Source organism: Somniosus microcephalus, chromosome 21 (assembly GCF_052327205.1).
Source record: "Somniosus microcephalus isolate GS21.2 chromosome 21, FLI_Smic_1.0, whole genome shotgun sequence".
In the NCBI taxonomy this organism is placed as follows: Eukaryota; Metazoa; Chordata; class Chondrichthyes; order Squaliformes; family Somniosidae; genus Somniosus; species Somniosus microcephalus.
In genome coordinates this window covers 35,201,313-35,215,318 of record NC_141007.1, presented here as the reverse complement: position 1 = coordinate 35,215,318, position 14,006 = coordinate 35,201,313, and the positions used below count along the sequence as shown (strand labels likewise).

Below are 14,006 nucleotides of genomic sequence, written 5' to 3'. Positions count from 1 at the left end.
GTGTGTGGAGGTGTGTGTGTGTGTGGAGGTGTGTGTGTGTGTGGAGGTGTGTGTGTGTGGGGAGGTGTGTGTGTGGGGAGGTGTGTGTGTGTGGAGGTGTGGATGTGTGTGGGGAGGTGTGTGTGGGGGAGGTGTGTGTGTGGAGGTGTGTGTGGAGGTGTGTGTGTGTGGGTGTGTGTGTGGGTGTGTGTGTGGAGGTGGGTGTGGAGGTGGGTGTGTGTGTGGAGGTGGGTGTGTGTGTGTGGAGGTGGGTGTGGAGGTGTGTGTGGAGGTTTGTGTGTGTGTGTGTGTGTGGAGGTAGGTGTGTGTGTGTGTGTGGAGGTTGTGTGTGTGTGTGGGTGGGTGTGTGTGGGTGGGTGTGTGTGTGGGAGGTGTGTGTGTGGAGGTGTGTGTGTGGGTGGGTGTGTGGAGGTGTGTGTGTGTGTGTGGTGTGGAGGTGTGTGTGTGTGTGGAGGTGGGTGTGTGTGTGGTGTGTGTGTGGAGGTGGGTGTGTGTGTGGAGGTGGGTGTGTGTGTGTGGAGGGGTGTGTGTGTGTGGAGGTGGGTGGGTGTGGGTGTGGAGGTGTGTGTGGAGGTGTTGTGTGTGTGTGTGTGGGGAGGTGTGTGTGTGGAGGTGTGGTGTGGAGGTGTGTGTGGAGGTGTGTGGAGGTGTGTGTGTGGGGGTGGTGTGTGTGGAGGTGGTGTGTGGGTGTGTGGAGGTGTGTGTGTGTGTGTGGAGGGGTGTGTGTGTGTGTGGAGGTGGGTGGTGTGGGTGTGGATGTGTGTGGGAGGTGTGTGTGTGGGAGGTGTGTGTGTGGGGTGGGTGTGTGTGGAGGTGTGTGTGTGTGGAGGTGTGTGTGTGTGGAGGTGTGTGGGTGGTGTGTGGAGTGTGTGGTGTGTGGTGGGGTGTGTGTGTGTGGTGTGTGTGGAGTGTGGTGTGTGTGTGTGTGGGTGTGTGTGAGGTGTGTGGGTGTGTGTGGAGGTGGGTGTGTGGTGTGTGGAGGTGTGTGTGGAGGTGTGGTGTGTGTGTGTGTGTGGGTGTGTGTGTGGTGTGGTGTGTGTTGTGTGTGTGTGTGGTGTGTGTGTGTGTGGAGGTGTGTGTGGTGGGGTGGTGTGTGTGTGGAGGTGTGTGTGTGTGTGGTGGGTGTGTGTGTGGAGGTGTGTGTGTAGGTGTGTAGTGTGTGTGTGTGTGTGAGTTGTGTGGTGTGTGTGTGATGTGTAGTGTGTGAGTGTGTGTGTGTGTGTGAGGTGTGTGTGTGGAGGTATTGTGTGATTTTTAGTATTGTTGTGTGTGTGTGTGGAGGTGTGTGTGTGTAGTGTTAGATATTTGTGTGTATAGTTGTTTGTGTATATTGGTGTGTGTGAGTGTGTGTGTGAGGTGTGTGTGTGGAGTTGTGTGTGAGGTGTGTGTGTGTGTGGTGTGTGTGTGAGTGTGTGTGGTAGGTTTAGTTATAGATATATATATTATGTAGTAGTGTTAGATAGATTGTGTAGAGATGGTTTGTTATTATAGTCTTTATGTGTGTGTGTGTGTGGAGTGTGTGTGTGTGAGGGTGTGTGTAGTGGGGTGTGTGGGGAGGTGTGTGTGTGGGTGTGTGTGTGGGGTGTGTGGGTGTGGAGGTGTGTGTGTGGAGGTTTGTGTGTGTGTGTGGAGGTAGGTGTGTGTGTGGAGGTGTGTGTGTGTGGAGGTGGAGGTGGGTGTGTGTGGAGGTGTGGGTGGGTGTGTGTGTGTGTGTGTGTGTGTGTGGAGGTGTGTGTGTGGGGGTGTGTGTGTGTGGGTGGGTGTGTGTGTGTGTGTGGAGGTGTGTGGGTGGGTGTGTGTGGAGGTGTGGATGTGTGTGTGGAGGTGTGTGTGGTGGGAGGTGTGGAGGTGGGTGTGTGTGTGTGGAGGGGTGTGTGTGTGTGTGGAGGTGGTGTGGGTGTGGAGGTGTGTGTGTGTGGAGGTGTGTGTGTGGAGGTGTGGATGTGTGTGTGGAGGTGTGTGTGTGGGGAGGTGGGGAGGTGTGTGTGTGTGTGGAGGTGGGTGTGTGTGTGTGGGTGTGTGTGGGTGTGTGTGGAGGTGTGTGTGTGTGTGTGGAGGTGGGTGTGGGTGTGGAGGTTGTGTGTGTGGAGGTGTGGGTGTGTGGATGTGTGTGTGTGGGTGTGGAGGTGGGTGTGTGTGGAGGTGTGTGTGTGTGTGGGGAGGTGTGTGTGTGTGTGTGGGGAGGTGTGTGTGTGGGGAGGTGGGTGTGTGTGTGTGTGGAGGTGTGTGTGTGGGGGTGTGGGTGGGTGTGTGTGGAGGTGTGTGGGTGGGTGGGTGTGTGTGGAGGTGTGTGTGTGTGTGTGTGTGGAGGTGTGTGTGTGTGTGGGGAGGTGTGTGTGTGGAGGTGTGTGTGTGTGGAGGTGTGTGTGTGTGGAGGTGTGTGTGTGTGGAGGTGTGTGTGTGGGGAGGTGTGTGTGTGGGGAGGTGGGTGTGTGTGTGTGGGTGTGGGTGGGTGTGTGTGGGTGGGTGTGTGTGGAGGTGTGTGTGTGTGTGGATGTGTGTGTGGAGGTGTGTGTGTGTGGAGGTGGGTGTGTGTGGAGGTGGGTGTGTGTGGAGGTGGGTGTGTGTGTGGAGGTGGGTGTGTGTGGAGGTGGGTGGGTGTGGAGGTGGGTGTGTGTGGAGGTGTGGATGTGTGTGTGGAGGTGTGTGTGTGTGTGTGGATGTGTGTGTGGAGGTGTGTGTGTGTGTGTGTGGATGTGTGTGTGGAGGTGTGTGGGTGTGTGTGGAGGTGTGTGTGTGGAGGTGTGTGTGTGGAGGTGTGTGTGTGGAGGTGTGTGTGTGGAGGTGTGTGGGTGTGTGGATGTGGGTGTGTGGATGTGTGTGTGTGGAGGTGTGTGTGTGGAGGTGTGTGTGTGTGGAGGTGTGTGTGTGTGGAGGTGTGTGTGTGGAGGTGTGTGTGTGGAGGTGTGTGTGTGGAGGTGTGTGTGTGGAGGTGTGTGTGTGGAGGTGTGTGTGTGGAGGTGTGTGTGTGGGTGGAGGTGTGTGTGTGTGTGTGTGTGTGTGTGTGTGTGGAGGTGTGTGTGTATGTGTGTGGAGGTGTGTGTGTGTGTGTGGAGGTGTGTGGAGGTGTGTGTGTGTGTGGAGGTGGGTGTGTGGAGGTGTGTGTGTGTGTGGAGGTGTGTGTGTGGAGGTGTAGGTGTGTGTGTGTGTGTGTGGAGGTGTGTGTGTGTGTAGGTAGCCTGGTTTCCAATCGTCTTGGATCCCCTTGCCATTGGACCAAGACCTTGCTCTGTCAAGCCCGTGTGGTAGCTGGTATGCAACGAACACCCCACATTAAAAGAATTCATGCACAGGCATCTTCCACCCCTTTAAAATGAAGTTCGGGACCTGGAACGTCAGGACCCTCATGGACAACCCCAACAGTGACCGACCGCAAAGCCGTACTGCTATCGTTGCCCGGGAGCTCAGACGTTTCGACATTGACATCGCCGCCCTAAGTAAGACCCGGCAGGCAGGGGAAGGCCAGCTCAAGGAGCAAGGTGGTGGTTACACCTTCTTCTGGAAAGGCAAACCTGAAGAAGAACGCCGCCTCCATGGGGTAGGCTTCACCATAAAAAATGAACTAGTTGGGCGTCTCAGGCTCTCCTAGCGGTATAAACGAGCGCCTCATGACTCTTCGGCTCACCCTAGCCCAGAACCAGTGCGCTACGGTCATCAGTGCGTACATCCCAACACTGGAATCCACAGAGGAGACCAAAGAGGAATTCTACTCCAGCCTCGAACAATCTCTGTCCCGAGTCCCAACGGGCGACAAGCTGATCCTCCTTGGTGACTTTAACGCCAGAATTGGAAAGGACACAGACCTGTGGGGAGGTGTGATCGGCAGAGAGGGGGTAGGGAAAGCCAACTCCAACAGTACCCTCCTCCTGTCAAAATGCTTAGAACATGGCCTTGTCATAACCAACACCCTGTTCCGTCAGAGAGACAAGTACAAGACTTTATGGCAGCACCCTCACTCCAAGCACTGGCATCTGCTGGACTACGTCATCGTCCGAGCGAGGGACCGCAAGGACATCCGCATCACCCGCGCCATGACAGGAGCTGACGACTGCTGGACCGACCACCGCCTAATCTGCTCTGCCATCTCCATCAATGTAACCCCAAAACAGCGGCGGCAACAGAAACCTTGCCGCAGGAAAATCAACGCTGGAGCACTCAAAGACCCCGCTAGGAAGGCCCTATTCAGCCTGCGCCTCACAAACGACCGGACGACGCCCAGTGATGCAGAGTCACAGTGCCCACAGCGCCTGGTCTGCACTCAAGACCTCCATAATCAGCACCTGTGAAGAGACGCTCGGTCACTCGACCAGGAAACACCAAGGCTGGTTCGACAAGAACGACCAGGAGATCCAGGAGCTAATAAGCCGCAAGCGCAAGGCATTCCTGATCTGGAAACAGCAACAGAACTCAAGAGCAAGAAAGCAGCTCTACAGACGCCTGAAGGCCGAGGTCCGACAACAAACTCGCGAACAGATGGTGGGTGGAGAAAGTGCAGGAGATCCAGCAGCTAGCCGACAACCACGACGTGCATGGATTCTTTAGCGCAGTCAAGACCATCTACGGCCCAAGCACCCAAGGTCCTACCCCACTGGGCCAAGAACAGAGAGGTACTCATCGAGGACAGAGAGGCAGTCAGTGCCCGCTGGAAGGAGCACTTCGAAGATCTCCTTAACCGAGACTGTCTTCGACACGAGTGTCCTCGACTCCATCCCGCAGCATGCCACCCGCCACCACCTCCGCACAACCCCAGCCCGGCATGAGATCGAAAAGGCCATCCGACAACTGAAGAACAACAAGGCCTCAGGAACAGATGGAATCCCTGCCGAGGCACTAAAGCATAGCGGAGAAGCACTACTGGCGCGAATTCATGAACTCATTTCTCTTATTTGGAAGGAGGAGAGCATGCCAGGGGATCTCTGAGACGCCATAATTGTGACCATCTTCAAGAAAGGTGACCAGTCCGATTGCGGTAATTAGAGGAGTTTCCCTGCTGTTTGCCGCAGGGAAAGTCATCGCAAGAATCCTCCTCAATCGCCTTCTCCCAGAGTCGCAATGCGGATTCCGCCCACTAAGGGGCACAATGGACATGATCTTCACCGCACGTCAATTACAAGAGAAATGCAGGGAACAGCACCAACCGCTGTACATGGCTGCCTTTGATCTCACAAAGGCCTTCGACACTGTCAAACGTGAAGGATTATGGAGTGTCGCCCTCAAAAGTTTGTCACCATCCTCCGCCTGCTTCACGACAACATGCAAGCCCTGATCCTGACCAATGGTTCCACCACAGACCCAATTCATGTACGAACCAGGGTCAAGCAAGGCTGTGTCATCGTGCCAATGCTCTTCTCGATCTTCCTTGCGGCAATGCTCCATCTCGCCCTCAGTAAGCTCCCCGCTGGAGTGGAGCTAATTTACAGAACAACCGGGAAACTGTTCAACCTCCGTCGCCTCCAGCCCAGATCCAAGGTTGTCCCATCCTCTGTCGTCGAATAACAGTATGCAGACGACGCTTGCGTCTGTGCACACTCGGAGGTCGAACTCCAAACCATCGTCAACACCTTCACCGAAGCGTACGAGAGCATAGGCCTTACACTAAACATCCCTAAGACAAAGGTCCTCTACCAACCTGCCCCCGTCACAGTGCTGCCCCCCAATTATCAAAATCCACAACAAGGCCTTGGACAACGTGGACCACTTTCCATACCTCGGGAGCCTACTGTCAACAAGGGCAAACGGCGATGATTAAGTCCAACACCGCCTTCAGTGTGCCAGTGCAGCCTTCGGTCGCCTGAGGAAGAGAGTGTTTGAAGACCAGGGCCTCAAACCCGGCACTAAGCTCATGGTCTACAGGGCAGCAGTGATACCTGCCCTGCTGTATGCCTCAGAGACATGGACCATGTACAGCAGGCACCTCAAAGCACTGGCGAGGTACCACCAACGCTGCCTTCGCAAGATCCTGCAAATTCATTGGCAGGATAGGCACACCATTGTCCGTGTTCTTGCTCAGGCCAAAATTCCCAGCTTTGACCACGCTCGATCAGCTCCGATGGACGGGCCACATCGTCCAAATGCCCGATACGAGACTCCCAAAACAAGCGCTCTACTCTGAGCTCTGGCACGGCAAGAGAGCCCCAGGTGGGCAGAGGAAACGCTTCAAGGACACCCTCGAAGCCTCCTTGGAAAAGTGTAACATCCCCACCGACACCTGTGAATCCCTGGCCCAAGACCGCACAATGTGGAGAAGAAGCATCCGAGAAGGCGCCGAACACCTCGAGTCTCTTCGCCGGGAGCAAGCGGAAGGCGCGCATGTCAACCCAAGCACCGCGCCCCTTCAACCACCGTCTGCCCCACCTGTGACAGAGACTGTAGGTCCCGCATTGGACTCATCAGTCACCTGAGAACTCATTTTTAATGTGGAAGCAAGTCATCCTCGGTTCTGAGGGACTGCCTCAGAAGAGGGCCACCAGAGTAAACTCGCAACCTTTTGTTAATTATTTGGAGAAACGACAGTAGAAAGGGGCGTTGCAGTGGATGTGGTATACCAGGAGTTTCAGAAGGCCTTCGGCAAGTTGCCACATATGGAACTCGTGATAAAGGTCAGGCTGTGTGGAGTCGAGGGCTAGTCTCTATTCCAAAGATTGTCAACAAAATAAGGACTCTTAATACTTTTTAAGAAAACATGCATTTCCAAAACACCACCTCCAATGTTAATAGATACTGGTCATAGCGAGAGCTGTTGGAAAAGAACAGGTTCTCCTTTTGATTTGTCGGAGTGCGAGATGCTTCACAAGAAGAAAAACATGAATTTATATTGTGCCTTTCCACAACTTCTGGCCGTCCCAAAGTCCTTCAAGCAATGACGTACTTTTGAAGTGAAGTCATTTTTGTAATGTCGGGAAATATGGCAGCGAATTTGTGCACCGCATAATCCCCTAAACAGATAGATAAATAACCAGAGAATCTTGTGTTGAGGGAGAAATATTGGCCAGGGCACTGGGCAAACTGCCCTGCTCTTTGAGTAGTGTCATGGGTATCTTTTACATTCACCTGAGAGGGCAGAGGAGGTCTTGCTTAATGTCTCATCCAAAAGCCGGTGCCTCTGACCGTGCAGCAGTCCCTCCGTACTGCTTGAAGTGTCAGCCAACAAGTGGGTCTTGAACCCATGATCTGCTGACTCGGGTGAAAGTGGTACCAAGGCCGATGCCAACAGACGTGCACGGGATTTTACGCAAACACAAGGTTTGCCTTCCAGTGGTGTTATCGAAGCTGTCCAACTGAAAGACTTGGGGGTCTAGTATTTTGTATTGCAACTTGATCATTGGTATCCTCTAGTTATAACTTACGACAACCCAGCATGGAAATGTTTGTCAGCTGTCACGGACTCACTCGGACCAATTCAAAAGTGGTGCTACCCCTCCTTCCTCCACTGGATAATGTAGTTAGTAGTGGATTTCAGACAATCGTGCTGAAAAAGCTTCTTGATTTGACCAGAGGCCACGCTAATTCCTGTTGAAATGATGCTCAACCAAGGGCCACGAATGTGATTCTCTTCTGTGTTTTCTGGGCACACTACTTAATTGGCCCTGGTGATATTTGAGATTGCATCAACTGTTAACCAGGCAGACCACACTGCTGAAATTTTTGGAACATGCTGTCACTGCATCCATTATTTTGTCCCATATTCCATTTGAACAGAACCATAACATAACATTGCAGAATATCTTGGTGGAAGATCACTTGTCAGTTTTTTAATGGAAAAGTTAGATTCAATTTTGACTTTGAACTTTATTGTCTGAGGCACTGAAACTAGTGAAATATTTGTGTGACTCGGTTACAGGAGAACTGTGGGATATTTAATCAGTAACCCAAAATATTGTAGTTGTAACATTAACAGTTTAAAAATAGTGGTGGATGTTCAGAAACTAGGGCAATTTGTGCAAAGCTGAAGCTCACTCTTGCAGTACCTTTTTTTAGAAGCGAGTCTCTTAGTTACTTTGAGCTTCAGATTTCCTAGACCAGCAATGTACTGAGCTAATTGCTGCCCGTCATCTTGTAACTTGCATCTTCTGGCATCTAAACAATTGCAGAGCTTATTTGTTTAGTTTATGAATTGAATGACGATGGTTGTAGTGAATGGCTGATGTGTGTGGTGGAAAACTGCACCTGAATCACAAGAAAAACACTGGAAATAATACACACCAACCCACTGTTTCAGTCCTCTTCCTGCCATCTAGTGGCAAGCGTTGAAAAAGCAGAAGAATGATGCAACTGAAGGAGAATGGTTAGGCTGGAATTGTTTTGCTTTATTCTTTCCTCCTTCTCTGCCATCCGTTCACCGCTCGCTCTCCCTCTCGCTCGCGCCCCCTTCTCTCGCTTGCGCCCCCTTCTCTCGCTTGCGCCCCCTTCTCTCGCTTGCGCCCCCTTCTCTCGCTTGCGCCCCCTTCTCTCGCTCGCGCCCCCTTCTCTCGCTAGCGCCCCCTTCTCTCGCTCGCGCTCTCTCTCTCGCGCTCTCTCTCTCGCGCTCTCTCTCTCTCTCGCGCGCTCTCTCTCGCGCGCTCGCTCTCGCGCGCTCGCTCTCGCGCGCTCGCTCGCGCGCGCTCGCGCGCGCTCTCTCTCTCTCGCGCTCTCGTGCTCGCTCGCGCGCTCTGTCTCGCGCGCTCGCTCTCGCGCTCTCTCGCGCGCTCTCTCTCGCGCGCTCGCTCTCGCGCGCTCGCTCTCGCGCTCTCGCTCGCGCGCGCTCGCGCGCGCTCTCTCTCTCTCGCGCTCTCGTGCTCGCTCGCGCGCTCTGTCTCGCGCGCTCGCTCTCGCGCGCTCTCGTGCTCTCTCGCGCGCTCTGTCTCGCGCGCTCTGTCTCGCGCGCTCTGTCTCGCGCGCTCTGTCTCGCGCGCTCTGTCTCGCGCGCTCTGTCTCGCGCGCTCTGTCTCGCGCGCTCTGTCTCGCGCGCTCTGTCTCGCGCGCTCTGTCTCGCGCGCTCTGTCTCGCGCGCTCTGTCTCGCGCGCTCTGTCTCGCGCGCTCTGTCTCGCGCGCTCTGTCTCGCGCGCTCTGTCTCGCGCGCTCTGTCTCGCGCGCTCTGTCTCGCGCGCTCTGTCTCGCGCGCTCTGTCTCGCGCGCTCTGTCTCGCGCGCTCTGTCTCGCGCGCTCTGTCTCGCGCGCTCTGTCTCGCGCGCTCTGTCTCGCGCGCTCTGTCTCGCGCGCTCTGTCTCGCGCGCTCTGTCTCGCGCGCTCTGTCTCGCGCGCTCTGTCTCGCGCGCTCTGTCTCGCGCGCTCTGTCTCGCGCGCTCTGTCTCGCGCGCTCTGTCTCGCGCGCTCTGTCTCGCGCGCTCTGTCTCGCGCGCTCTGTCTCGCGCGCTCTGTCTCGCGCGCTCTGTCTCGCGCGCTCTGTCTCGCGCGCTCTGTCTCGCGCGCTCTGTCTCGCGCGCTCTGTCTCGCGCGCTCTGTCTCGCGCGCTCTGTCTCGCGCGCTCTGTCTCGCGCGCTCTGTCTCGCGCGCTCTGTCTCGCGCGCTCTGTCTCGCGCGCTCTGTCTCGCGCGCTCTGTCTCGCGCGCTCTGTCTCGCGCGCTCTGTCTCGCGCGCTCTGTCTCGCGCGCTCTGTCTCGCGCGCTCTGTCTCGCGCGCTCTCTCTCGCGCGCTCTGTCTCGCGCGCTCTGTCTCGCGCGCTCTCTCTCGCGCGCTCTCTCTCGCGCGCTCTCTCTCGCGCGCTCTCTCTCGCGCGCTCTCTCTCGCGCGCTCTCTCTCGCGCGCTCTCTCTCGCGCGCTCTCTCTCGCGCGCTCTCTCTCGCGCGCTCTCTCTCGCGCGCTCGCTCTCGCGCGCTCTCTCTCGCGCTCTCTCTCGCGCGCTCGCTCTCGCGCGCGCTCGCTCTCGCGCGCGCTCGCTCTCTCGCGCGCGCTCGCTCTCTCGCGCGCGCTCGCTCTCTCGCGCGCGCTCGCTCTCGCTCTCGCTCGCTCGCTCTCTCTCGCGCTCGCTCGCTCGCTCTCTCTCTCGCGCTCGCTCGCTCTCTCTCTCGCGCTCGCTCGCTCTCTCTCGCGCTCGCTCTCTCGCTCGCTCTCTCTCTCTCTCTCCGCTCGCTCTCTCTCTCTCCGCTCGCTCTCTCTCTCTCCGCTCGCTCTCTCTCTCTCTCTGCGCTCGCTCTCTCTCTCTCGCGCTCGCTCTCTCTCTCGCGCTCGCTCTCTCTCTCGCGCTCGCTCGCTCGCTCGCTCTCTCTCGCTCTCTCTCGCTCTCTCTCGCGCGCGCTCGCTCTCTCGCGCTCGCTCTCGCGCGCTCGCTCTCGCGCTCTCTCTCTCTCTCTCTCTCTCTCTCTCGCGCTCTCTCTCGCGCTCTCGCTCGCTCGCTCTCTCTCGCGCTCGCTCTCTCTCGCGCTCGCTCTCTCGCGCTCGCTCTCTCGCGCTCGCTCTCGCTCTCGCTCTCGCGCTCTCGCTCTCTCTCGCGCTCTCTCGCGCTCTCGTGCTCGCGCTCTCTCGCGCTCGCGCGCGCTCTCTCGCGCGCGCTCTCTCGCGCGCGCTCTCTCGCGCGCGCTCTCTCGCGCGCGCTCTCTCGCGCGCGCTCTCTCTCGCGCTCTCGCTCTCTCTCGCGCTCGCTCTCGCGCTCTCTCTCGCGCTCTCTCTCGCGCTCTCTCTCGCGCTCGCTCTCTCTCGCGCTCTCTGTCGCGCTCGCTCTCGCGCTCTCTCTCGCTCGAGACTCTCTCTCGCTCGCGCGCGGCTCTCTTGCGCTCGCACTCTCTCTCGCGCGCGCTCGCTCTCGCGCTCAACCCCTCTCCTGCTCCGCCCCCCCCCATTGCGAAGTAGTTGAGTGGTCAGTAGCTGAGGGGGTTAAAGTCGCAATTGCCCCGCTCCTTTAAAAAGCTATATAAATAGTTGGTGGGCCAATGTGTTTGTAAGCATTTATTTTTAGTCTTTTCTGTCAAAAAAAAAAAAAAAAATCCTTCTCTTGCAACATTGATGAGCATTTTTGTCTTGCAGCATTAATTTTAACCAAGATGCCTCTTTAATCTGTGTGTCGAGTGATCATGGGACAGTTCACATTTTTGCTGCTGAGGACCCCAAAAGGAACAAACAATCCAGGTGAATTATATTTAAAGGTTTAAAATGAATGTATAACCACCTCTGATTTAAAATTGCTCGATTTTATTTATTAATCCATCATTACGAAAATGCTTCCTGTGCTGTTTTGCTTAAACTGTGCTACTGGACTATTTTTAGTTGTTTTTTGAGAAAAAAAACTTTGAATTTACAGACTGCAACTGATTTTAAGAAGTTTGTTTTGAAACGCAAACAAATGAATGACAGCATGTTGTACTAAAAAAAAAAAACCTTGTGCCCTGATTTAAGAACATTGCACTTGCTTGGAAAATCTGAATTTCAACTTTTTAAAGGTACAGGAATAGGCCATTCAGCCCCTTGAGCCATTCCATTTGATCATCTGATTTGTCTCCACTCCATTTACCGGCCTTTAATCCTTATGCCTCGATACCCTTACCTAACAGAAATCTGTTGATCTCGGTCTTAAATTTCAATTCACTCAACATCCACAGCCTCTTGGGGGAGAGTGTTCCTGATTTCCACTACCCTTTGTGGAAAAAGTGCTTCCTGAGTTCACTCCTAAATGGCCTAGCTCTAGTTTTAATATTGCGTCTCCTTGTTCTCGATTTCTGCACCAGAGAAAATAGTTTCACTGAATCTACTCTATTGAATCCCTTTTAATCATTTGAAATACCTTGATTGGATCACCCCATAACCTCCTAAACTCGAGGGAATACAAACCAAGTTTATGGAACCTGTCCTCATAATTTAACTCTGAGCCCTGGCATCAGTGCTGAATCTGCACAATACTCCTTCCAAGGCCAATATATCTCTCTTGAGGTTCGATGCCAAAAACTGATGCAGTACTCAAGATGGGGACTGATAACTGAAGCATCACTTCCTCACTTTTTTGAATTCCAACTCCCTTGAGATAAAGGCTTTTTTGAATCCTTTTTTTGTACCTGTGTAGGAGTGCTGGGGCCAGTTGCAAACTCTGGACAGAATTGCCCACTGTTGCACGCAGCCATGGTATATTTTACAAACTCTGGGTCTGAGATGCTGCTAAAGTTTATAATGGGTGGGGAATGTTGCATTTAATAATTTTAAAGATGAGCTGTAGCAGTAGCTAATTTTTTTTTCTCCGCTCGTAATTGCAGTTTGGCATCCGCAAGCTTCCTTCCAAAATACTTCAGCTCTAAGTGGAGCTTCTCCAAGTTTCAGGTTCCTTCTGGCTCGCCTTGTATCTGTGCCTTTGGTACTGAGCCAAACGCTGTCGTAGGTAAGTTCTGTTCTACTCCAATTCAGCACCAATTATGTAAATATTGACGTGTGTGTCGATAATGGCCCGTATTTTCCGATTGGAGGCTTCTTGTGCGCGGAGGCCTCCGATCTGGAAAAAATCCACGCCCTTACCTGAGGGCTCCAAGAGGTCTGCCATTTCGCTCCTGGGCTTCTGCTCTACGAAATGCGCAGGGCCCAGGTATCCCAGGGACGCAGGCGGTTCGCAAGCCAATGGAAGGGGGGGAATTCCCCTTCATACTTTTGACAGCTTAGACCTATCAAAAGTATGAATGGGGATCACTGAAAAAACACATCAAAACTTTTTTTTAATTAAAATTTTAAATTAGTTAAAATTACATTAAATTAAATATTAAACAAATGTAATTTTGAGAAATTTTTAGTTTTTTATGGGGCTAAAAATAAACTTTTTTTAAAGTATTTTTGAATTATAAAATTTTAAAACTTTATTAAACTCTTATGCTGGTAAAAGCAGGCCTTGCGCTTGCTTTTACCAGGCGTAAGATTTTTAAGGGATTTCAGCGGGCAGAGGTTCTGCAGAAAGCAGAACTCCACCCGTAGAGGCCCTTCTCCAGGGCAGGCACAGGGTCTGTTGAGAGGATTCTTGACGGATCGGAAGTGCTGGTTTTCAGCGTATGCTCTTCGTGTGCCTGAAACCGGCACTTGCGAGGTCCCTACGGGTGTGTACACAGCTCGTGTACACCCGTACGCATCGGAAATTACAGGCCATTATATGTATTCCAGTGCAATTCCTGTCACACTCTGCGTTATGCTTCATACTTAAAAAGAAAGAATCCAACTAACTAAGCCGTGAGGAAAATGTACCAATCATGAAGCAGAACCTGAACCAATCAAATCACTCAACTTTAAAAAATCCAAATCTCTTGGCTGCCATTTTGTTGCAGTAACTGAAATTTCTAAAGTTAAAAATGTTAGCACCTTTTTTAAAGCTGGAATGTTAGAACCTGTTCAGATGAGTGTTCACAATTTTCAACAGCTTTTTAAAAATAATCTGCCTAAGGAAAAGAGATGAATGAATGCTTGGAGCACCTGCACTTTACTTTGTTTATGCTGAGGACTTGTTTGCATAAAGTTTGTTTCCTGCTAAACTTGAAGCACGTCTTTCCCTTGCACTACAACAATATTTGAGTTTGCTTTTCCGCATTTTAGCAGTTTGGTAAACTTATCAAGCAATACATCACACACACGTGACTTACAGTGCCTGTGCTTTTCTATTTTGCTTGTATTGAAAATGTGAAAGATTTATGCAGCTGTAGAAGATGTCGGGGAAACAAATTTACTTTCCTGGAACTAAAAAACACTTGTCCTTTTGCCTCTGTGGCAAAGTTGTTTCCAAATTCTCTCTCGGAAGATGTCCCTACCTCAACACAAAATCTTAGATTAGATACGATTTTATCCACCATGAATCTTTGTTTTTAAGTTCAAAGCTGAGTTTACAGCTATTAGGATGGGAATACTTGAGCATGGTATTGGCAACCTGATCTGTAATGAGACTGAAACACTTTAGCTATTCAAAGTTTGCATACTAAGAAAAGTTACAATTTCACATCGGAAGTTTATTTGACAGGCAAACCTCCTGTAGTTGAGAGAATTATACTAATGTAAGATTGCAGTATTAACCAACCAAATGAGTTACTATTTCACTTTTTGTTAATTATAAAGAAAT

At 52.7% G+C, this 14,006-nt stretch overlaps 1 protein-coding gene across 3 annotated transcripts in view; it reads left to right on the top strand.

Moving 5' to 3' along the window:
* Window positions 1–14,006, top strand: part of wdr45b (WD repeat domain 45B) — a 57,724-nt gene that overhangs the window by 41,262 nt on the left and 2,456 nt on the right. For 2 of the 3 annotated variants that reach the window (XM_085963419.1, XM_085963418.1), the window contains exons 8-9: window positions 10,961–11,062; window positions 12,178–12,299. In XM_085963419.1, the coding sequence (XP_085819545.1) occupies window positions 10,961–11,062; window positions 12,178–12,299 (224 nt within the window). The remainder of the gene's footprint in view (window positions 1–10,960; window positions 11,063–12,177; window positions 12,300–14,006) is intronic. The other variant, XM_085963420.1, reaches the window with a different exon arrangement.